The following is a 20,694-nucleotide window of genomic DNA, read 5'->3' as shown; positions in this document are numbered from 1 at the left end:
TCGGCTCACCTCTTGAGCCCAAGAGTTGCCGGGACAGGAGGAGGAGGAGGATCACAGTTCTCTATCTCACTTTTTCTTAAATGACAGACAACCAGAGCCTGCCACATAGGGACTGTCTGGGAACATGAATGGTTCTGTGTACTCCCGCCGTTCCCACATCCAGCTGTCCCTGGCAGAGCTTGCCCAGTCCCAAGCTTCTTAAACCTGACTGACTGCCAAAGCCTCTCCTATCCACCCACTTGTGCCCTCTATACTGACCTCTCAAGGAAAGGATGCTCCAACCCTTACTTACCTGTGAACTGAGGACTCAAGGCCTGAGGGTTATGGATAATATCTTTCCAAAGCAGTTCAAATTCTGGTATCCTGGCAACATTCTGAAGCAGTCTGACGAGGTCTCGGCCAATCATCAAACATTCCATGAACTAGATGGGGTGGGTGGTGGGAGATGGAAAGAGAATAAAAACAAGAACTGTCTACCTGCTGCAGGGAGGAAGGAACAATATGTTCTAGAGAGGTGAGGAAAGAGGGTCGAATGGATTACACAATTTTTTCTGGAACCAAGGGATTGGCTCCAAGCTGTTCAAGGGGAAGAGAGCTGAAGTTGGGGACCGAAATCAAGGAGAGGTTACTGAAAACTGCTGAAGTCCTGCTGCTGTCACGCTAATCTGTGGTCCTCTCCTCCTAGAATGGTTTCAGTCCAGGTCAAGGGACACAAACATTCCAAAAGGCTAGGGCTGGTAAGTTGAGCCCCAGACACCTTACCCCAGAACTTGCTTGGTCCAACAAAGCTTTCTGTGTAATGACATGACCTCTAGTCGTGCTGTCCAAAAGGATACCCATTAGCCACACGTGGCAAATGAGCACTTGAAACGTGTCTGATTCAACTAAGGAACTGAATCTAAAATTTTTATCTAATTACAACGTGCGTGTGTGTGTTTTTCTTGGCCACACTGTGCAGCATGTGAGATCCAAGTTCCCCAACCAGGGATTGAACCCATGACTCCTGCACAGGGAGCACAGAGTCCAAACCACTGGACTGCCAGGGAAGTCCCTAATATCAATTAATTTTAATTTATATTGTGACACAAGGCTAGTGGCTACTGCATTAGACAGCTTTAACTCTAGGATCTATCTCTCCTGGGAGATCTGACAGTGGACAATTCATTACCCCCCTTGACCATGGCAGTTACCCAGGCAGGCAGGGGGATGGATGGGGGTAACATAACAGTGGGAACACAAGACAGCTTCTGTCTGTGATGTGCTGTGGGACAGCGTCCATGAAGCTGACCAGGAAAATCCCTAGGATGCCAGTGTAACCAGCAGCATTTTAATAACTGGGGCTTTGCTGTTGTTTAGTCCCTAAGTTGTGTCCAACTCTTTGGGACCCCAAGGATTGCAGCAAGCCAGGCCTTCCTGTCCCTCACCATCTCCCACAGCTCACCAAGTGCATGTCCACTGAATCAGTGATGCCATCCAACCATCTCATCTTCTGCCATCATAGGAACTAGGGCTACTCCACACTTATTTCTCCACCCTGATATCCTCATCTGTCTTACAGTGATGAAAAAACAACAGAACCTTAAACCACCTCCATATCTCCAACACATCTCTGGCCCCAGGTCACCACAGAACTGACAAGAGGTGTCCCTTTCTGGGTCTCACTTTCCTATGGGTTTTTTTGTCCTCACCCGCTCCCGAAGCAGTGAGATACAGAAGTCCACCTCCTTCTGCCGCAGCGCCTGGAGCTGGGCGGTCCCGTGGTGGTCGACAATGAGGCGGAGGTATGTGTAAACAGCCATGGCAATGAGGATGCTACTCTTCAGTACCCATTCCCTGCAGGGAGGGAAGACACGGAAGACATGGGCACCTGTGCTCCATCCAGACCCACCCAATTTACCCCCACACTTGGCTCCAGCGCCTCGGAAATGTCTGATGATTAGCACTGGGAGTAAGTTTCTGGTTCCTTAATTGCTCACTCGTGCTGTTGTTATCTATCTTGGACTATTAACTGGCTAAGGTGGGGACAACTTCCTCTCACCCTACCAGGTGCCCAATAAAGATAAGTGCTAAATGAAAGCAATCTCTCTCTACCACTTAAGTACTTAACTTCTAATAAAATAAGTTTGTTTGTTGACTCAGTCATTCAAATATTAATGGAGTGCCTACTATGTGCTAAGCCCCGAAAGAGATACAAGGGACAGAGGTAAGCCATAGCTTCCACCTGACTCAGGCCAGGAAGAAAAAGGTGTGCAAGCGTCCCTCAGTCTGCAGTTCTCAAAGTGCAGCCCAAGGACCTCTGGGGATTATCAAGACCCTTTCAGGACCGTGGAGGTTTCAGAACACACTGGGTGTGCTTGTCATTACCAGCCCACCATGTCACAAATGTTCCCCTGGTTTGTTCTCTGGCCACTAATCCCACTCCCAGTCAATGAGTCACCTGCCTTAAATAATAATCTGAAAAGAAGAACATGATTTTGGATGGCAAAGCCTATTTTCCCAGGAGTTTTAGACATTCCCTGGAGCAAAGGAGGTAATGGAAGAATTGTGTTCCCTGATGCTTGAAGAGGAGTACCAAAAACTGTGGGGAGATTCAAAGACTCCAATGCTGGCTCAAATCACCAAAACTGGGGAGCTGTCTCCCCTAAGCAAGCAGTTTGTAAGGGTTTTAGCACCCCTGCTGGAAGACAGGGAACCAGAGGAAGAAGATGGGGAGTTTAATTAATCCAACCAGGCAACATCCTGATTCCGGAAAAGTGCCTCAAGCCACCTAATTAAGAGACTCTGGCCTTCTCCTTTCACAGAGTAAAAGCAGCAGCCAAGGCCACTGGGGTGGGTCCCCCTCCTCCACCTGTTACCTTTTAATTCCACACCCCTAAAAAGACCTGGGAAGGAGTGGGAAAGAAGGTGTGAAAGAGGACAGTTTTAAACTTCAAAGGATTCATTTGCATTAAAAGATATGAGTTTTTTGAAGGGTAGGAGAAAAGGCAGGGCAGTTATCTGACACCTGTACAGTAAGACTGTGCTCTGACTGCCCAAATGAGAAAAATTCTGCTTTAAGGTATGGGAACAGGAGGTATCTGGCACCAGGAACAAAATTAGAAAAACCACTTAGGAAGATTGCCAGTGGAGGTGATGAATGTATCTGAGACGTGGGATGGGATAATGAAGATACAGATCGAAGTGAAACCCTCTGACCCAGGATGTTAGGAAGGCACAGTGACTAGACAAATCTGATAAGAAACTGCTAGGAGCGTGTGTGCTGTGCGCTGGTGCCAGTGAGGGAAGACGTGCTGCCAGCCGCACCTGCAGCTGCACATCCAGGCCCAGGGCACTAGGTGGCACCGCCTGGCAGAGCTGGCACAGCCCTCCGGTTCCGCAGTGCACAGAACACAGCCATCTCTTTCACAAGTGTGAGGAGGGGTTGAGGTCCCTTCTTCTAAGCCACTGGAAATACAGACTAGCAGCTGTCTCAATCATGTGACCACTGTGGTGTCCTCTCCCAGAAACAGACTCTGAAATCACGCAACAGGAAGACTGAGGCCACAGGACCAAGAGGTTGGCCTCACACCCAAACAAGTTCAAATATGGAAGAGCCCTCAGATTTTCTGATCCTTTACTCTGATGGAGAAGGGAAGGAATCAGCTGGTCTCATGCCCTCTGTATCACTGGCCTCAGTGACCTCCTCATTCTCACCACCCCCTGTGCCACTTCAACAAAAGGAGGGTGTGAGGAGGATGGACAGTCTTGGAAGGGAGAACAGGGGTACCTGCCAGGCCTGGGTGGTTGGCTGGCCCCACTCTGCTGAGTTCATTCTCCCCTACCTCCCGCCAAAGATAAACATTCCATGGCGGTCTGGATCAAAAATAAACCCTTATCAGATAAAATGAGTTTTTCCTGGGCTCCGAGATATTTTAGTAAAAACCTTCTTTCCCACTCCTTCATCCCTGGGCCACAGCATGGCATTCATTCCTTCTCTTGCCACCAGTACATGGCCGCTCCCTCCCCCACCTCACTCCCTCTAACCTGAGGTGTTCTTGGGCCACTAACAGCTCCTCACACAACCACTGCAACCCACACTCATACCCACTGTGGCCGTATCCAGCTCTTGCCCCACCCTTCATGACAGACTCTACCTCTGCTCCATCAGGATATCCAGAACACTCTCTGCCAACCAGATGTTTTTTGCTGTAACATCCCCACCTGATCAAAGGGGGAGAAAACAGAGAGTCAGAATGGCTCTGATTAGTGACTCAGCTGAGCCAGTACACGTCTTCTCCCTCTTACTGCTCCATCCCTGCGATCCCATCACTGGTGTTCTGAGGGCTGAAAAAAACTGTCTTTGTTTGTCAGGCTTTAAAATTTCCCTCTTTGCCTCCAGAGAGACAGGAAGGGAAGGTTTGGGGTTTTTCCAGAAATCAGGGCTCCTACTTTCCAATGACAGGGGGTTGCAGTGGGATTACTTTGATCCCTAAAAGGGAATGTCTGGAAAGGAGATATGAAAAGTCCATAGTTGGAAAGAATAGAGGACATTTCAAATAGGGCCTGACAAGTGCAGGAGGCAAGCAACAGCTGCAGTCCAGCCACTGGATGTCCCAAATCCTGTGTTCAGCTCGAGACGGGCCAAGGGTTTTTGTCTCCAGGTATCACAGTCTCGAGTGCTTGCTATGAAACTTCCTGGGGCAGAATTAAACAAGCAGTAATGCCAGATCAAAATCGTAGGATCAGAAGTGGGGACTAGGAGTGCCAAACAGGGAAGAAAGTGCCAGGAGAATGGATAAAAATAGCCAGCACAACAACACTATGCCATGCCCCAGGTCCTAATGTAAAAATTCAATTTACAGAGTCACACATCACGTAGATTAAGGTTTATACATATCACAATGGGAGCATCACGGTTATATAAAATCCTGAAGAGGAAGCAAAGAACCAAGGGGCAATGGCGAGGTAGAGAGACAGGGTCATTTCTGAACAAACACATGTAATCTTGGGAACAAGTAGCAGGGGCAGGACTCTTGGATAATCAGTGGCTCAGACAGATGTCTCTGATGCCAAGAAGATAACGGAGCCTAAATGTCAGGGTCTGTTCTGTGACACAGTTTGTCCCTCAAACTGGCCCTAAGTGTTTAAGACATTGAGGTGGAGCCAGAGAAGATGTCGGGGGCTCTGAAAGTACAGTGAGATGAGAACCAATTATTTTACCCTCACTTCTCCCCCATTTCTTCCAGATTCTTCCTGATCCAATAGGCCACGAAACCCCAGAGTGAGGACTGGTTACAACAGGCCAACAACAGGCTAAATATTCTATATCAGGCCTCAAGTTTGGCAGGAAGAAAAACGAGGCAAGACTTATCGCTTCAAAAGGCCCCCTGTAATTTTTCAATTTCTTTGTGCAACATATGTGGCCAGAAGATGCCTGGGTCAAAAGTAAAGAGTCTAAGAAATCCAGGAATCAAGTCCCTTAGGCACTCAATCTTTCTCCACTGCCTGGACTTAGGCATACTGCATACTCCTTTCTTCTTTATGCTCTTGCCATCCAACTCACCAGCAATCTGCTTCATGAATGTCATGCAAACACCATCAGCTCCCAGAACCCCACTCTTCACTAGTTCCCGTACCAACCACACCAACTAAAGGAGAGAAAAAAAGACATATGAAGTGAAGGGCCTGTAAACTTGAGAAAGGGTTCAATCCAATCATTTTATAAGTTAGGTGTACAAACACAGGAGTGTGTTACCCCTGATTCCTCCTTCCCTTCCCCTTAGGAGAGGATCCATTCTCTGTTATGTCTCTGAGCTGGATCTCTCTTTTCTTCCTGGCCTTACCTGAGTACGGCAGGTATCCTGCAACTTCAAGTACTTCTCCATGAGTATCTGGTTGATTTTATTCAGAACAATATTCATGCCATCACGACTCACTAGAGCCAAGTCCCGGTAACACTGTAAGAAGTGAGGTTTGTGAGCAGCCAGCAAGCTAAGGATAGGCTCCTGACCCCCCTCATGGTGGGCCCCCTGTCCCCTAGCCTCTCCAATGTAAATACTACCAATGGGATACAAGTGGCAGTGAAAAATTTTCTGCTCTAGAAGGCATGCTTACCATTCAATGACCAACACACAAGACTTTCCACTCTGGAAAGGCTTTCCACAAGCCTTCCACAGGCTCCAGCATCCCAAACCTATCCCTCGCTCTGTCACTCAGGGTAGGGAAAAGGGACCGAGTTACTCTAGTAAGACAGAAGGCCTGCTAAGAAAGGCTCCCTGTCCCCTCGCCTCCCTCCTGAGGGAGCGTCATACTGTTTGAAGCCACCAGCTGAGCAAGACCAGGTGGGGGCCATCTGCTTTTCATCTGCCAGCGAAAGGTCGCTGCAGACGGGTTTGGTTGAACAGGCCGGAAAGGATCTTAAAGAGACTTTTAGACTTGTACTGACACAGCCAGACGAAACAAAGGGCTAGGAGTATTAAGGAAAGAGGATCCATGGACCAGGATCCCGGAAAGAAAGGGCAGACCCAAACCAAACTTCCTTAACGAAACATCCTTCTTCTTTTCTCCAGGCTGCCCTTTGCTTCTGCCCAGTACTGAAGAAGGAAGGGCCTTTAGCACGTCTGACTTGGGGGAGGTAAGGGGATGCACGCCATCTCCTCCGAGCTCCCGCTTCTCTCGCCTTGTCTCTCTAAGGAGGCCAGGCTCCTGGAGGGATGCCTCAGGGGCCTCATCAGCGGCCTCCTCAGCCTGCTGGGTTCCATGCTGTCAGGGTCTCAGCACAAAGGGCAAACTTATAGATGGGCAGTACCTCACAGCCTCGGGTGGCCAGTGGCAAGGACAGAATCAATAATAATAGCGATTGTAACAGTGAACATGCATTGGCATTATGCAAAAACTTTATATTCTATTTACTGCATCTGAATCACATAGTCACCTTATTTATTACCATCTCTATTTTTATACATGAGGAAACAGGCACAGAGAGGTTAAAGTAATTTGCCCCAGGTTACATTAGAGATAAGAGAAAGACTCAAATCCCAGTAGTCCAACTCTGGATTCTTAATCATCCCAACACTATCATCAGAAATAACTAAAAGGAGAAGAGGCTGCTGGGGATGGAGGTTAAGAGTTTACAGTGGCTTTGAGACTACTACATTCCTAAACTCATTCATCCTAAGCGTTCAAAAGAGAAATACTCCAGGACTTCCCTGGCGGTCTGTCCGTTAAGACTCGGAGCTTCCAATGCAGGGGGTGCAGGTTCGATCCCTGGTCTGGGAACTAAGATCCTACATGCTGTGTGGCATGGCCAAAAAATTTAAAAATATATAAAATTTTTTTTTTAAAAGGAGAAAGAGAGAAGTAATCCTCAAGACCATCTGCTCCCTGGACTTGGGTATGTCCAGGGACTCCTAAGAGATTAGCTATCCTACTTCCACTTCTATTATCCTTAGGTCAAAACAAGCATTCTGATGAAAATACAAATACTTAGAGATTCCCCCATGTGCCATAAACTTTTCATACTCAAAGGAGAATTTTATTATCCTCTCACTCCATCTGCCAGAGGGAGGGCTGGGAGATCAAAAGTAAAAGCAAGGGAACAAGAGGTAAGAGAAGCCAGTGAACTACTGCCAACTTGCTCGTCAGTAAATGTGGTTCAGCCCTGGAGCCTTCCCTAGAGGAGTGAGTCACAGAATGGGCAGAGGATGAGGGATGCAGAGGCAGAAGGAAGACCTATGTCAGGCCAAAGACAGAGACACGACTAATAAGAGAGGAGCTGTTTCCTTCTGCTCAAAGGAAAGCAGAAATCCCAGAAATGCAGAAGAGACCCTGACAGGGAAAGACAGCCCCTCAGGAGATGCAGGGTCAGAGGAAGCAAGCAGGTTCTGGCTGCCTAATTCCATGCTCCATCTGGGACCTTATTAACCACAACTGCTGGTAATGCATGCAGCTGGTAACCAGGAGGATCACATCATATCATATTCCTGATGCTGCCAGTTGTCTCTCCAAACTCTGCGCCAGTGTGCTGACTGGCTTAGAAGATAAGTAGATGGGTGGAAAAACTCAGTGGGAAACAGAGGGTCCCAAAAGAGAGGAAAGGTGACAGGATGGTGCTGAGGCAGGATACCTGTCCTGTGCTGGGTACAGTGATGTTCCAGCCTCGGCCCTCAAAGCCCCCAACCTTCTTTCTAGAGCTATCTGCCAAGAGAAGCACCTAGACCAAGAACTGCCAGGGCCTGGTGTTGTATCTTTGGTGACGAAGGACCTTGGTATCTTTGGTGACGAAGGACCTTGGTATCAATGTTAAATCCTTTCCTATCACCTAAATCCCCTGGCTACTAGAACCAGAGCAGAAGTTAAGGCCCTCAACTTAGCCTCCCACCACACTGCAGTCCCCCAGCCAGGCCTGCTCCCAGCGATTTAGTTTGGACATTAAATAGCAAATAAAATCAGAGAATATAAACACAAGGCTGCCAACAGAGCAGATGCAAGTTAGGAAGGTAGAACTGGAACAAAATCCACCCCACGTACATTCCACTCTCCGCCAACAACTGACAGCTCTTTCCTTAACTGAATTTCTGTTCCAGAGACAGAATTCACTCCAAGTAAACCCTTAGGAAACACTCCCCTTGGTTTAAACTTAAGCCTAAAACAATGCATTGGGATCAGTTATCAGTTACACCCACCCAAAACTTCTGCGGACAGAGTATTCTGTAAGACAATCACCCTTTTAGGAAGAAGGAAAAAGCTCTAGGAGATGGGGCACAGATTCTTCCACCGTTCTCTGACCTGGCTCAAGGCCTCTGAATGAGTCATACCTGATAGTTCCTCATTTGCCTAAAACTGTATTCTCCTAATTCCCAGTCTCCACCTGCTTTGTCTGAAGAGGCTCCTAGGTAGGGGATGTGCTTGGAAATTTTCAGCATGTGAAAATAACCCTGATGCAGCCAACCCTGTCAACCAATTATGAGACCCAAGGTGAGGGCCTGGGCCATGCTCCTGGGGCAAAAAGACGACCAGGTGCTCTAGTGCCTTGTCATGTCTGGATGGCCAAATTCATGACATAATAAGCATTTACAATGCATAGCCCTATGCTCTCTCACTGACTGGTCAGGCAAAAAGGTAGAAATACCATGGGGCCCTGCCCTCTTCACTGAGATTTACTGATTTACCCTAGCTGATTCAGATCTCACTTGAAACACAAAGAAAACCAGTGGGCAAGATGAATATGCACTGAGATGACTAAATAAGGTTTTAATTGTATGAATAAAAACTCACATGAGAGAAAACTAAACCTTAACCCCAACCCTTCACCCCCATCTTTGTCAACACTTTCTTTAAAACAGTGAGGCTGGGCTGGATCACATTACTGATTAACAACACCAAACTGGAGATGTTCATTCGTCTTTAAGGTTCTCAATGATAAATTTGCTATGAAAATGAAATGCCAATTTAACTCAACAATGTCCCAGCCCAGAAATGGCCTGGGAAACCAGGGCCTTGTCAATACTTGCTGCCCTACCACCTACCCTCACCCCAGGTTTGCCATGACCACAAGCAGCTAAGCCAGGGGACCATGGACATCTGGTCCTTGTCCCTGAGAATGCTGTTCCCTTGGTTCTCCTTGAACAAACAACCTCCATGTTTCTCATAGGTGCACTGAGAGCAGTTTGGGGGAAGGGAACAAAGCCACCAGTTTCACATGGGCTTTCCGGGAAGATTAAATGTCCGGATAGAGCTGAACACAATGCTGGACACAGCATGACTGCTTCCTTTCACACTCCCTCTGTTCAAGGAAAGGGCATGGAGAAAACTGAATTCCCCCACACCAAGCTCTTCTCCGTTAGTGCCACGCAGTTAACGCCAGATACATGTGTCTCCAAACCATCTCGCAAGACTCAAGGACACAGAAAGCGGAAATCCAGAGAGGCAAGAGGCAGGATTTTGCTACTTTATTATAGAAAGAATGGAGTCCAGAGAACATCCTGCTCAGTCCCTCACCTCAAGGAAGGATCTCTCTTAAACCATTCTATTAATATCAATACGTAAAAGAGACTCTTCCATTTGTGAAGAACTCCAGACTAGTTTTCATATAGTATTCCTCAGGAAGTCTGACTCCAAAGTATTCCAGTCTTCTCTTAATCACTACATTATAATGGCATCACCTAACATTAAGCTTTCTAGGACTTTCCTGGTAGTCCAGGGGTTAAGAATCTGCCTGCCAATGCAGGGGATACAGGTTCAATCCCTGGTCCAGGAAGATTCCACATGCCTCGGGGCAACTAAGCCTGTGTGCCACAACTAGAGGGTAGCCCCCACTGTCTGCAACTAGAGAAAGCCTGTAGGCAGCAACAAAGACCCAGCACAGTCAAATAAATAAATGTTTAAAAGCATAATTAATTAATTAAGTTGGGGAGGGGGAGTGGGGGAGTGGGTCATGTTGCACGGCTTGCAAGAACCCAGGCCACAGCAGTAAAAGCCCAGAATCCTAAGCACTAGGCCTCTAGGAAACTCCCAAGCTGTCTAATTTAAATCCTACTTGCTGCAATGTTAAACCTGCTTTCTGTTTACCTGCAATGATAAAATCTGCAAACCATAGGTCACACTCTTCTGGATAAGAACTCTCAACAGACTTCCTTACAGTTGTGCTCTTCTCTGGATTAAATCCCAACTCTTTCACTCCTGACTCAAAAATCTACAATTTAAAACTCTTTAAATCCCTTTTCACTCTCACAACTGCCTTTTCTTGCCTTTTAGCTTCAGGATTTGAAGAGAAAGGATTTTAGTAAGAGAGTGATCCATTTACTGAGTGAAAAGGGAGTTGTAACTATATTTGGAGAACAAGATGATCCAGCCCTGGTCAAAGGGTCTGATACTAAACCAGTTAAACCAAAAGTTCCACCATTCTCTCAGATCATATCTGAGAAGGGAATATGGGACCAGAGTAGGGAGTCTTACCTTCTGGGCTTGGGCTGGTTCAGTAAGGACAAGGGTGAAGAGGCCCAGGCAGATTTCCTCATGTTGCGGGGGGCCTTTGCATACCTGGGATAAGAGGAAAGAAAAAACTAGTTGTCACTCAAGAGACAAGTTCTTGAGCACAGTTGCTCCCAGAAAACCTGGGACTCTTGAGTAACCTGCAAAGGAGAATCATCAGCTAAAAGTGATGGGCATCTCTTTTAGGAGAGAGGTGGAGAGAAAGGATGGACCCATACTGCTTTCTCCAAGGCTTGATGAAGGCCAGAGGCAGAAAATAAAGTGTTTGAAACGGGGGTGGGGGGTGGGTGGAATCCTACTCCACACCTTAACAACCTTCAGTAGAGAGGGAGCCTCAGAGAAACATAGTCAAGACTTTGGGCAAATCACTGAACCCCTGGTATCTGGAAGGTGAAGACATAATAAGAACAATTACTAACAATAAATATTTACTGAACATTCACTGTGTGCCAGAAACTACTCTAAGTCCTTTCCACGTATTACTTTAAATCCTTCAACCTCAGAGAGTGATTAAGAAATGTAAAAGATCAAACATGTGAGGATGATTTATAAAGAAAATTAGCCACCAGAGAACTGTAAGTCATTTTTTAAAGTTGTTATTTAATGATGCCTAAGGCTCCAAGAGATAGGACTCCCAGATTAGGAAAGACAGAGAGGAGCTGGGAAGTCTGGTTCAGGAAACTAAGACATTAGCTTCAACCCCTCGCTCCTAAACACTGAAGTCTTTCTATCTTTCTGATCATGTCTGAAAGCTTTCAAAGAAGCAGAAATGGGTACAGAGAGAGTATTATACTCACATAGGCATTGAGGGCATCATTGGCCTCTCTCTCTGAGACACCAGTAGTCATCGACGTCACAATGCTCATACATCTTTCCAATCTCTGTGAAGGGGTGAGAAAAAAATTTAGAAGGCTTCATACCATCACTGATGACATATTTCTGGTCCCAAAAAAGCTTTTTAAAAATTTAAATCACGTCACATCTCCAAAGTAGAGAAAACCACTAGACCATTCAGGTATGATCTAAATCAAATCTCTTATGACTGTACAGTGGAGGTGATGAATAGATTTATTCACTGGGATTAGATCCGATAAACCGCGCCTGAAGAACTATGGACAGAGGTTCATAACACTGTACAGGAGGCAGTGATCAAAATCATCCCAAAGAAAAAGAAATGCAAGAAGGCAAAAGTGGGTGTCTGAGGAAGCTTTACAAATAGCTGAGAAGCAAAAGGCAAAGTAAAAAGGGAAAGATATACCTAACTGAATGCAGAGTTCCAGAGAATAGCAAGGAGAGACAAGAAGATCTTCTTCAATGAACAGTGCAAAGAAACAGAACAGAACAATAGAATGGGAAAGACTAGAGATCTCTTCAAGAAAACTGGAGATATCAAGGGAACATTTTATGCAATAACGGGCATGATAAGGAACAGAAACAGTAAGGGCCTAGTAGAAGCAAAAAAGATTAGAAAAAGTGACGAGAACACATAGAAGAACTATACAAAAAACGCCTTAATGACCAGGATAACCACAATGATGCGATCATTCATCTAGAGCCAGATATCCTGGGGTGTGAAGTCAAGTGGTCTTTAGTAAGCATTACCACAAAGCTATGGAGGTGATGGAATTCCAGATGAGCTATTTCAAATCCTAAAAGATGACACTGTTAAAGTGTTGCACTCAATATACCAGCAAATCTGGAAAACTCAGCAGTGGCTACAGGACTGGAAAAGGTCAATTTCATTCCAATCCCCAGGAAGGGCAATGCCAAAGAATGTTCAAACTATGGCACAACTGCACTCATTTCACAGGCTAACAAGGTAACGCTTAAAATTCTCCAAGCTAGGTTTCAACAGCACGTGAACCAAGAACTTTCAGATATACAAGCTGGATTTAGAAAAGGTAAAGGAAACAGAGATCAAACTGCCAACATCCATTGGATCATAGAAGCAGTAAAAGAATTCCAGAAAAACATCTACTTCTGCTTCACTGACTATGCCAAAGCCTTTGACTGTGTGGATCACATCAAACTGGAAAATTCTTCAAGAGATGGGGATACCAGACCACCTTACCTGCATCCTGAGAAACTTGTATGAGGTCAAGCAGCAACAGTTAGAACTGGACAGGGAAGAACTGATTGGTTCAAAATTGAGAAAGGAGTACAACAGGGGTGCATACTGTCACTCTGCTTATTTAACTTCTGTGCAGAGTACATCATGTGAAATGTTGGGCTGGATGAATCACAAAGTGGAATCAAGACTGCCAGGAGAAGTATCAACAACCTCTGATATGCAGATAATACCACTCTAATGGCAGAAAGTGAAGAGGAACTAAAGAGCCTCTTAATGAGGGTATGAAAGGAGGAGTATGAAAAGCTTGCTTGAAACTCAACATGATAAAAACTAAGATCATGGCTTCTGTTCCCATTACTTTATGGCAAACAGAAGGGGAAAAAGTGGAAGCAGTGACAGATTTTCTTTCCTTGGGCTCCAAAATTGCTGTGGACAGTGACTACAGTCATGAAATTAAAAAGACGCTTGCTCTTTGGAAGGAAAGCTGTAACAAACCTAGACAGTGTATTAAAATGCAGAAACATCACTTTACCAACAAAGGTCTGTATAGTCAAAGCTATGGTTTTTCCAGTAATCATGTACACATGTTAGAGTTGAACCATAAAGAAGGCTGAGCACTGAAGAATTGATGCTTTTGAATTGTGGTGTTAGAGAAGATGTCTGAGAGTCCCGTGGACTGCAAGAAGATAAAACCATTCAATCCTAAAGGAAATCAACCCTGAGTATTTATTGGAAAGGCTGATGCTGAAGCTGAAGCTCCAATACTTTGGCCACCTGATGAGAAGAGCTGACTCACTGGAAAAGACCCTGATGCTGAGGAAGACTGAGGGCAGAGGGACAGGGAGTGACAGAGGATGAGGTGGTTGGATGGAGTCACTGACTCAATAGACATGAGCTTGTGCAAACTCCGGGAGATAATGAAGGACAGGGTATCCTGGCGTACTGCAGTCCATGGGATCACAGAGTCAGACACAACTGAGCAACTGAACAACACATCTCCAGACCTAACTACCAGTTTACAAGTCAAGTCACCATGGGGGTATAATCAGCAAAATCCAGAAAAGTGTAAACCATGACAGGCTTTCTGGTTTCTTTAACATTTAAATTGCAAGGGGAAAAGCAGGGAAGGGGAACCTCATGTATTAGAAGAGGCTTACGTGAATTCCCTGGCAGTCCAGGGGTTTGGACTTGGCGCTTTCACCACCAGGGCCTGGGTTTGATCCCTGGTTGGAGAACTAAGTTCCCACAATCCATGTGGCAGGCCAAAAAAAAAAAAAAGACTTAAAATGACAACTCCTTGAACAGAATAAGGCCCATGAATCCATGCTGATAGATACATACATACATGACAAATAAAGAAGGGAAAGCTCTTCCTTACAGTGGAATGCCAACTAAAAACACTGAAGGAATGACGGGAGTAATAACTGATTCAGGGAAATATCATTAATGCTAAAACTAGAGGTGAAACTTTCACAAGAGTTTATAGTCACATAGGCTCAAATACTTATTAACTGAAGAGAAAATAACTGAAGTGAATTCTAGAGGATAACATCTTAACCAATCAGCGTTAGTATCCCAAGTAACAAGACAAACTGACAGCTGAAATTTCAGACAATGCAAATTGAGAGATTCTGTAACATAACTGGCCTGTTAAAGTGTTTAAGGTGAAGGATAGAGACAGGACTAAGAATAAAAGAGATAGTACACCTAAATTCAATGTATGATTCTGGGCTGCTATAATGGACATTATTGGTACAACTGGTAAAACGTGAATATGTACTATAAGTAATATTAACATACTGATGTTAAATGTTCCAATTTAGATAAAAAACAGGGATTATGTAACTGAGAATCCTGTTCTTAGGAAATACTCATGGAAGTATTTAAGTAGCATGCGGCTGCAACTTATTCTCAAAAGGTTAAAATAATAATATGTATACAAAATGAAAAGCAAATGCAACAAATGTTAACAAGTGATGAGTACGGAAGAAGAGTATTTGAGAGTTCTAGATCTTAACAGTTTTTCTATAAGTTTGAAATTACTTTAAAATAGTTATTAAAAAATTAAAGGGACATGTCAACTGAATGCAACAATGTGTGTTCCCTGTTTGGTTACTGATCTGAAAAAACCACTTACAAAAAGAATTTATGGGAATTCCCTGGTGGTCCAGTGGTTGGGAGTCTCTGCTTTGATGCTTGTGGGCCCAGGTAAATCCCTGGTCCAGGAACTAAGATCCCACAAGCCATGCCACACAGCCCCCAAAAACAAGAAACCCAGTAAAGCACATGAGGAACCTAAGGGAAAAAAATCTTAAAAAAAACAAAAGGATTTATGAAACAGTCAATTTGAACAATGAGTATTTTATTACATTGAGGAATTATTAATATTTTAGGCATGCTATTGTGGCTATGTTAAAAAGAAAAAAGTCCATCTCTCATAGACATATATATGAAGTACCTACAGATGAAATGATATACCTTGGATTTGCCTCCAAATAATCCAGAGGAGACTAAAGGGAGATATAAGACTGCCATGTACTGATAAGTACTGAAGCAGAGTGATCGTTCCAGGGCAATTATACTACTCTCTCTACTTTCTCATGGTTGAAATGTCCCTCCAAAAACTTAAAAGATAAACTTTAAAAAAAAAAAGGTGAGCATAAGAAAGAAAAGAACTAGTGGAGAACAGAAGACCAAACTAAAACTTGCAGGGTCTCTAGTGAAACAAAGGTGAGGAGTACTGCATTAAAATTCAGGTGGGGTTAGTGGTAAAGAACCCGCTTGCCAATGCAGAAGACACAGAACAGAAGGGTTCGTGAGGAAACCAGAATTGAAAAAGACACGTGTACCCAATGTTCATCACAGCACTGTTTACAATAGCCAGGACATGGAAGCAACCTAGATGTCCATCGGCAGATGAATGAATACGAAAGCTGTGGTACGTATACACAATGGAGTATTACTCAGCTATTAAAAAGAATGCATTTGAATCAGTTCTAATGAGGTGGATGAAATTGGGGCCTATTATACAGAGTGAAGTAAGTCAGAAAGAAAAACACCAATACAGCAAATTAATGCATATATGTGGTATTTAGAAAGATGGTAATGATGACCCTATATGCAAGACAGCCAAAGAGACACAGATGCAAAGAACAGACTTCTGGACTCTGTGGGAGAAGGTGAGAGTGGGATGATTTGAGAATAGCATTGAAACATGTATATTATCATATGTGAAACAGATTGCCAGTCCAGGTTCGATGCATGAGACAGGGCACTCAGGCCCGGTGCACTGGGACGACCCTGAGGGATGGGATGGGGAGGGAGGTGGGTTCAGGATAGGGGACACATGTACACCCACAGCTGCTTCATGTGAATGTACGGCAAAAACCACTACAATATTGTAAAGTAATTAGCCTACAATTAAAATAAATTAATTTTTTTTTTTTAAAAAAGAGACAGGGTTCGATCCCTGGGTCAGATCGGGAAGATCCCCTGGAGGAAGGCATGGCAACCCCCTCCAATATTCTTGGCTGGAGAATCCCATGGATAAAGCCTGGCAGGTTACAGTCCAGAGGAGTCGCAAACAGTTGGACACGACTGAAGCAACTTAGCACCAGCATGCACCAAGGACCATTCTTAATTATAAAGGCAAACTCTATAACACAATATGTGCTCAATATTCTAAGGAGATTTTAACTCACAGATCCTGTTTCAAAGAATTTAATACTAAGGATAAAGAAAATATTGACAAAGTGTATCTCATATTAGTCAGTGAGCCTCTTCCTAAACTACCTAAACTACTTCCTAAGTCTTTTAAAACATCTTGTTGAGAACTACTGACAAATAAGAACATAGGAAAGAGGTCTGAGAATGAAAGACCATCATGTTTCTCCTTTGACCATCATCCTGAAGCTGTCTACATCCATCCCTACCTAAGAGCAGAGGAACTGAGTATTAAGGCAAGGAGCTCCCAGAGCCAAGAAAAATTCAACCTAAATTAGGCTCAAAGCTGCTCGGGTTTGACAACATCACTGTCCAACATCAGGTCTGACTATCCTCCAAATTAGGTCACATCAGCGTGCTTAGCCTTCATCAACAGCACCTGTGTACTTGTGAAAAAGAGCTGTGAGATCACATGAAAAGCTGAGCTGTAAATCTCACAACCCACCTCTCCCACAAACTCTGAGATCCATCATTACCTCGTCCAGCTCCTATATGATAAAGGGAGGGAAGAAGAAAACCCCAGGTTGTATTTTCTCTTTTTAAGTCTTATCCTTTTTCATCTAAGACAGTTATCAGTTCCTCCAGTTGCTAAATCCAGGCTGTTCTTGCTGGGCGCTCTGGGAGGCCCTACTTACCCGGCCTAGGTTAACAAGCAGCTTCCGAGTGGAGGAAGACGGTGAGCAAGCAGCAGCACAGCATCATAAGATCCTACACATCACTTTGTGATAAAAAGGAAGAAATCTCTGCTGAATCAACAGAGACACAAGAGAAGTCAAAAGAGCAGCTGGCTGTGAAGCCAATGGACAAGCAAGCACCAGGAGAATCCCTCCACCCCTTGTAAGCCTTGGGCTAATCTTAGGTGAGTTACCTAAATTACCAAAACTTACTTAACCTTTTACTTATAATACTCTGGTTTTCTGACCTAAAAAAATAAGAGACAGAGCCCATATAAGACTGCTTTGAGGATTAAACACGGTTAACATATGTGAAAGCACCTAGCATACAGCCTCAGTTGAATCAGACTCTATTCCACCTGTGAAGAAGCTCAGCGATCACACAACTCAATCTATGAGGACCAGACCACCCTTCAATGCCCCCTGCCACTACTTTTAATGGGATGTCCTCAGAGACTCCTGAAAACTGAGCCCTACACAGGACATTGGTAAATCCCTAACCAAGCTGAAAAGCTTCCTCTCCTACTTGTGCCTTCTGTGAGAGAAGAGGAAAGAGTACAGGAGGCGAAAAGGCCTGACAGATGGACCCTGCACCAAGATCCTGGAGCAAAGCTGGAGGGCTGGCCTAGTTTCTTCCTGTGATGTAACACACAGAGACCTTGGAATGAACCAGGTTTCTCGAGGCCCCTCCTTGATATCTAAGCTCCACTCAGAGGTCTGAGTCATTTCTGTGGGTCACTGCTGAGTCAAGAAAGAAAACTGGCATCTTGGAACAGGGAGGCCTAACTAAGGATGTAGAAAATGGGAGAGTCCAGAATTTGGATGGGTGAATAAAAGCAATGAGGAAAAAAATATGACGGTCAGTTCTTCCCAGGCAATAGAAATAAATAAAGGATACTGCTCTTCTTGAACCACAGAAATTACTTGCCCAAACAGAGATGAGTGAACTAATTACAAATCATTCATAGTGACTGGAGGACCACATCTCCTCAGAGGACTGTAGAGAGCCAGATCCCTACATTCAAGTAGTAGTACCCCTTCTTCCCGCAGACAACCAAGGCCCTTAGTAAAGACGGAACCACACGTGCAGTTGCCAACAACTGCTGGCAGAGTGACTGTTCAGACTAAGTCCTTCACGACAGCACCTCAGACAGTTGAGTAAATATTTACCATCTCTAGGAGCCTCTAAAATAATTTTTCTAGCACTAAGACTACCTTACCATGGTTTCCTTGACAGTAGCAGTAGATGGAAAGTGGGTGGAAAGCAGGGAGGCCTTCTAGTTTGCAAGTATATACCTGAAGCTGGAGACTAAAGTCTGAGGATTGCTCTAACCTCTCAGGGTCTCCTCCTTTCTCCAGGTAACATACAGTTTGCTAAAAATTATATTATTTAATGGCTTTCCAGGTTGTTCACTGGTAAAGAATCCGCCTGCCAAGCAGGAGACTCAGGTTTGATCCCTGGGTTGGGAAGAACCCCTGGAGGAGGACACGGCAACCCACTCCACTATTCTCGCCTGGGAAATTCCATGAACAGAGGAGCCTGAATGGGGTCACAAAGAGTTGAACATGACTTAGCGACTAAACAACAACAATAATAAATACTTAAATACTGTCCCCTTATGGGAAGTCAGTGGCCTTCAGAGACTAAAATTCAAAGGCTTAAAGAAAAGATATGATCTGACCTACAAAATCCCCAAGGACTCACATTAGTAAAGAGTTCCTGAACAAACTGGGTTCCAAGTATTCTACAACCGAGAGTCACTTGTAAGTGAAATGAGGATTTAAGGGGGAAAAAAATCAGAAATGACTCAAAGCCCATTCCCTGGAGAATCTTCACAGACTGGATATGCCTTGGAGAAAACCTGGAAGGGACATACCTCTAACCAAATGCAAAACTGAGACCTGTCCAGCGCTTAAGAGAAGGTTCCAACTTGTTTCAGCCACAGCTCCTGCCTTTAGCCTTACTTCAAAGTGGACAGGGTCCTTCTCCACATAGGAATGACCAGGAGCTTTGAAGGTTTGTGAGATTAGGAGCTACGTGTTCTAAATGCCTCCAATCTTTGGCACTATTTTTACTTCATTCCTCAAATCTGGATGGGGATGGGCAAGAATTCCCCAAAGAAAAGAACAGGGCCAAAGAGAAGAAAGGACACGACAAACGGTCTCTTGGGTAGAAGGGTCACAGCCCCTGCCTGTGATGCTCCTTACCAGCACTTCACACTCCAGGCCTCGAAAGGCCTTTCCTCATCACGTTCAGTTATGACTCTGGTCTCTTCACAGCCCTCACTGGGTTTTTGTTTTTACCTCTCTTGTGAGTGTTAACTCAGTCTTTAGATTATAAGCTCTGGAAGGCAGGCCTTGGGTCTCCCTAGTGTGTTCCTGGGCAACAGGCGGGACTATGCTGGAAACAACCAAGCCAGAACAACCAGAGATCTGTCAATACTAAGTTTTGAGTGCGGAGATGTGTGACGAGACCCAGAGGAAGAAGCCAGTAAGTCTTAACCTTAGTCACTCTGGTCTAGTGGGAGCCACACACGAGGTTAGAAACTGGCAAGGCATGTTGGAAAATTCAGATGCAAAGGACAAAGGGCATAGAAGGAAAAGAGGAAGGCCAAGACAAGCTGAGAAACATCTACAGCACAAAGAATATAAAGAAAACAAGGAGACCCTCCCTCCCCCTTCTCTCTGGAAACAGCTGAAAGTTCACTCTCAGACAGTCCAAAAGCAAGAAAATAGATGCTTCATCTGAGATCCCCTTTTGCCATATTACTTCACTTGCTAGCAAACATGTCACTCCTTGGGAAATAGGGTGCTGTGGTACAAATCAGAACGGGATGACCCTTCCAGCAATCAGGGTGGGAAGTAAACAAGGGCTTCACTACCCTTGGGGTCTTTTCCCCTCCACCCAACTGGTGCAGTGATCAAAGGTAATCAACGACTTTCTTGCTACAATTCTAGAGGTCTAGTGCTAGAATCCAGGGCTCAATAAATACTTTGACAACGACAGTGGCCATTTCTAAACATGTAGATAACTGAAAATGCCAGGCAATCCTGACAAAGTCATTTGTATTTGTTTCTGGAATACATTACTTTTAGCATTTGTTAGCTGCCTTCTTAGTGCAGCAGGTAGCACTCAAGTTTCATATAGAAGCATTTTTTATGTTCCTACTTGGATTTACCTTAGCTGATAGCAACAGGAGAAAACAAACTCTGATTCATCTCATACAGAATTACAAGGGAGAAGCATGATGGAAA

General features: G+C 44.7%; 1 protein-coding gene across 1 annotated transcript in view; it reads right to left on the bottom strand.

The window, feature by feature from the left end:
- The window catches only part of INTS3 (integrator complex subunit 3), a 38,362-nt gene that overhangs the window by 15,781 nt on the left and 1,887 nt on the right, over nt 1-20,694 (bottom strand). The window contains exons 3-9 of the mRNA XM_070467369.1: nt 11,769-11,852; nt 10,936-11,019; nt 5,823-5,936; nt 5,543-5,627; nt 4,134-4,200; nt 1,689-1,833; nt 293-422 (exon numbers count right to left, since the gene is read on the bottom strand). Coding sequence (XP_070323470.1) covers nt 293-422; nt 1,689-1,833; nt 4,134-4,200; nt 5,543-5,627; nt 5,823-5,936; nt 10,936-11,019; nt 11,769-11,852 — 709 coding nt within the window. The remainder of the gene's footprint in view (nt 1-292; nt 423-1,688; nt 1,834-4,133; nt 4,201-5,542; nt 5,628-5,822; nt 5,937-10,935; nt 11,020-11,768; nt 11,853-20,694) is intronic.

The sequence above is a fragment of the Odocoileus virginianus genome, chromosome 5 (assembly GCF_023699985.2).
Source record: "Odocoileus virginianus isolate 20LAN1187 ecotype Illinois chromosome 5, Ovbor_1.2, whole genome shotgun sequence".
NCBI classification, from domain to species: domain Eukaryota; kingdom Metazoa; phylum Chordata; class Mammalia; order Artiodactyla; family Cervidae; genus Odocoileus; species Odocoileus virginianus.
The sequence above is the reverse complement of the archived record's forward strand: the minus strand, read 5'-3'. Positions and strand labels throughout refer to the sequence as shown.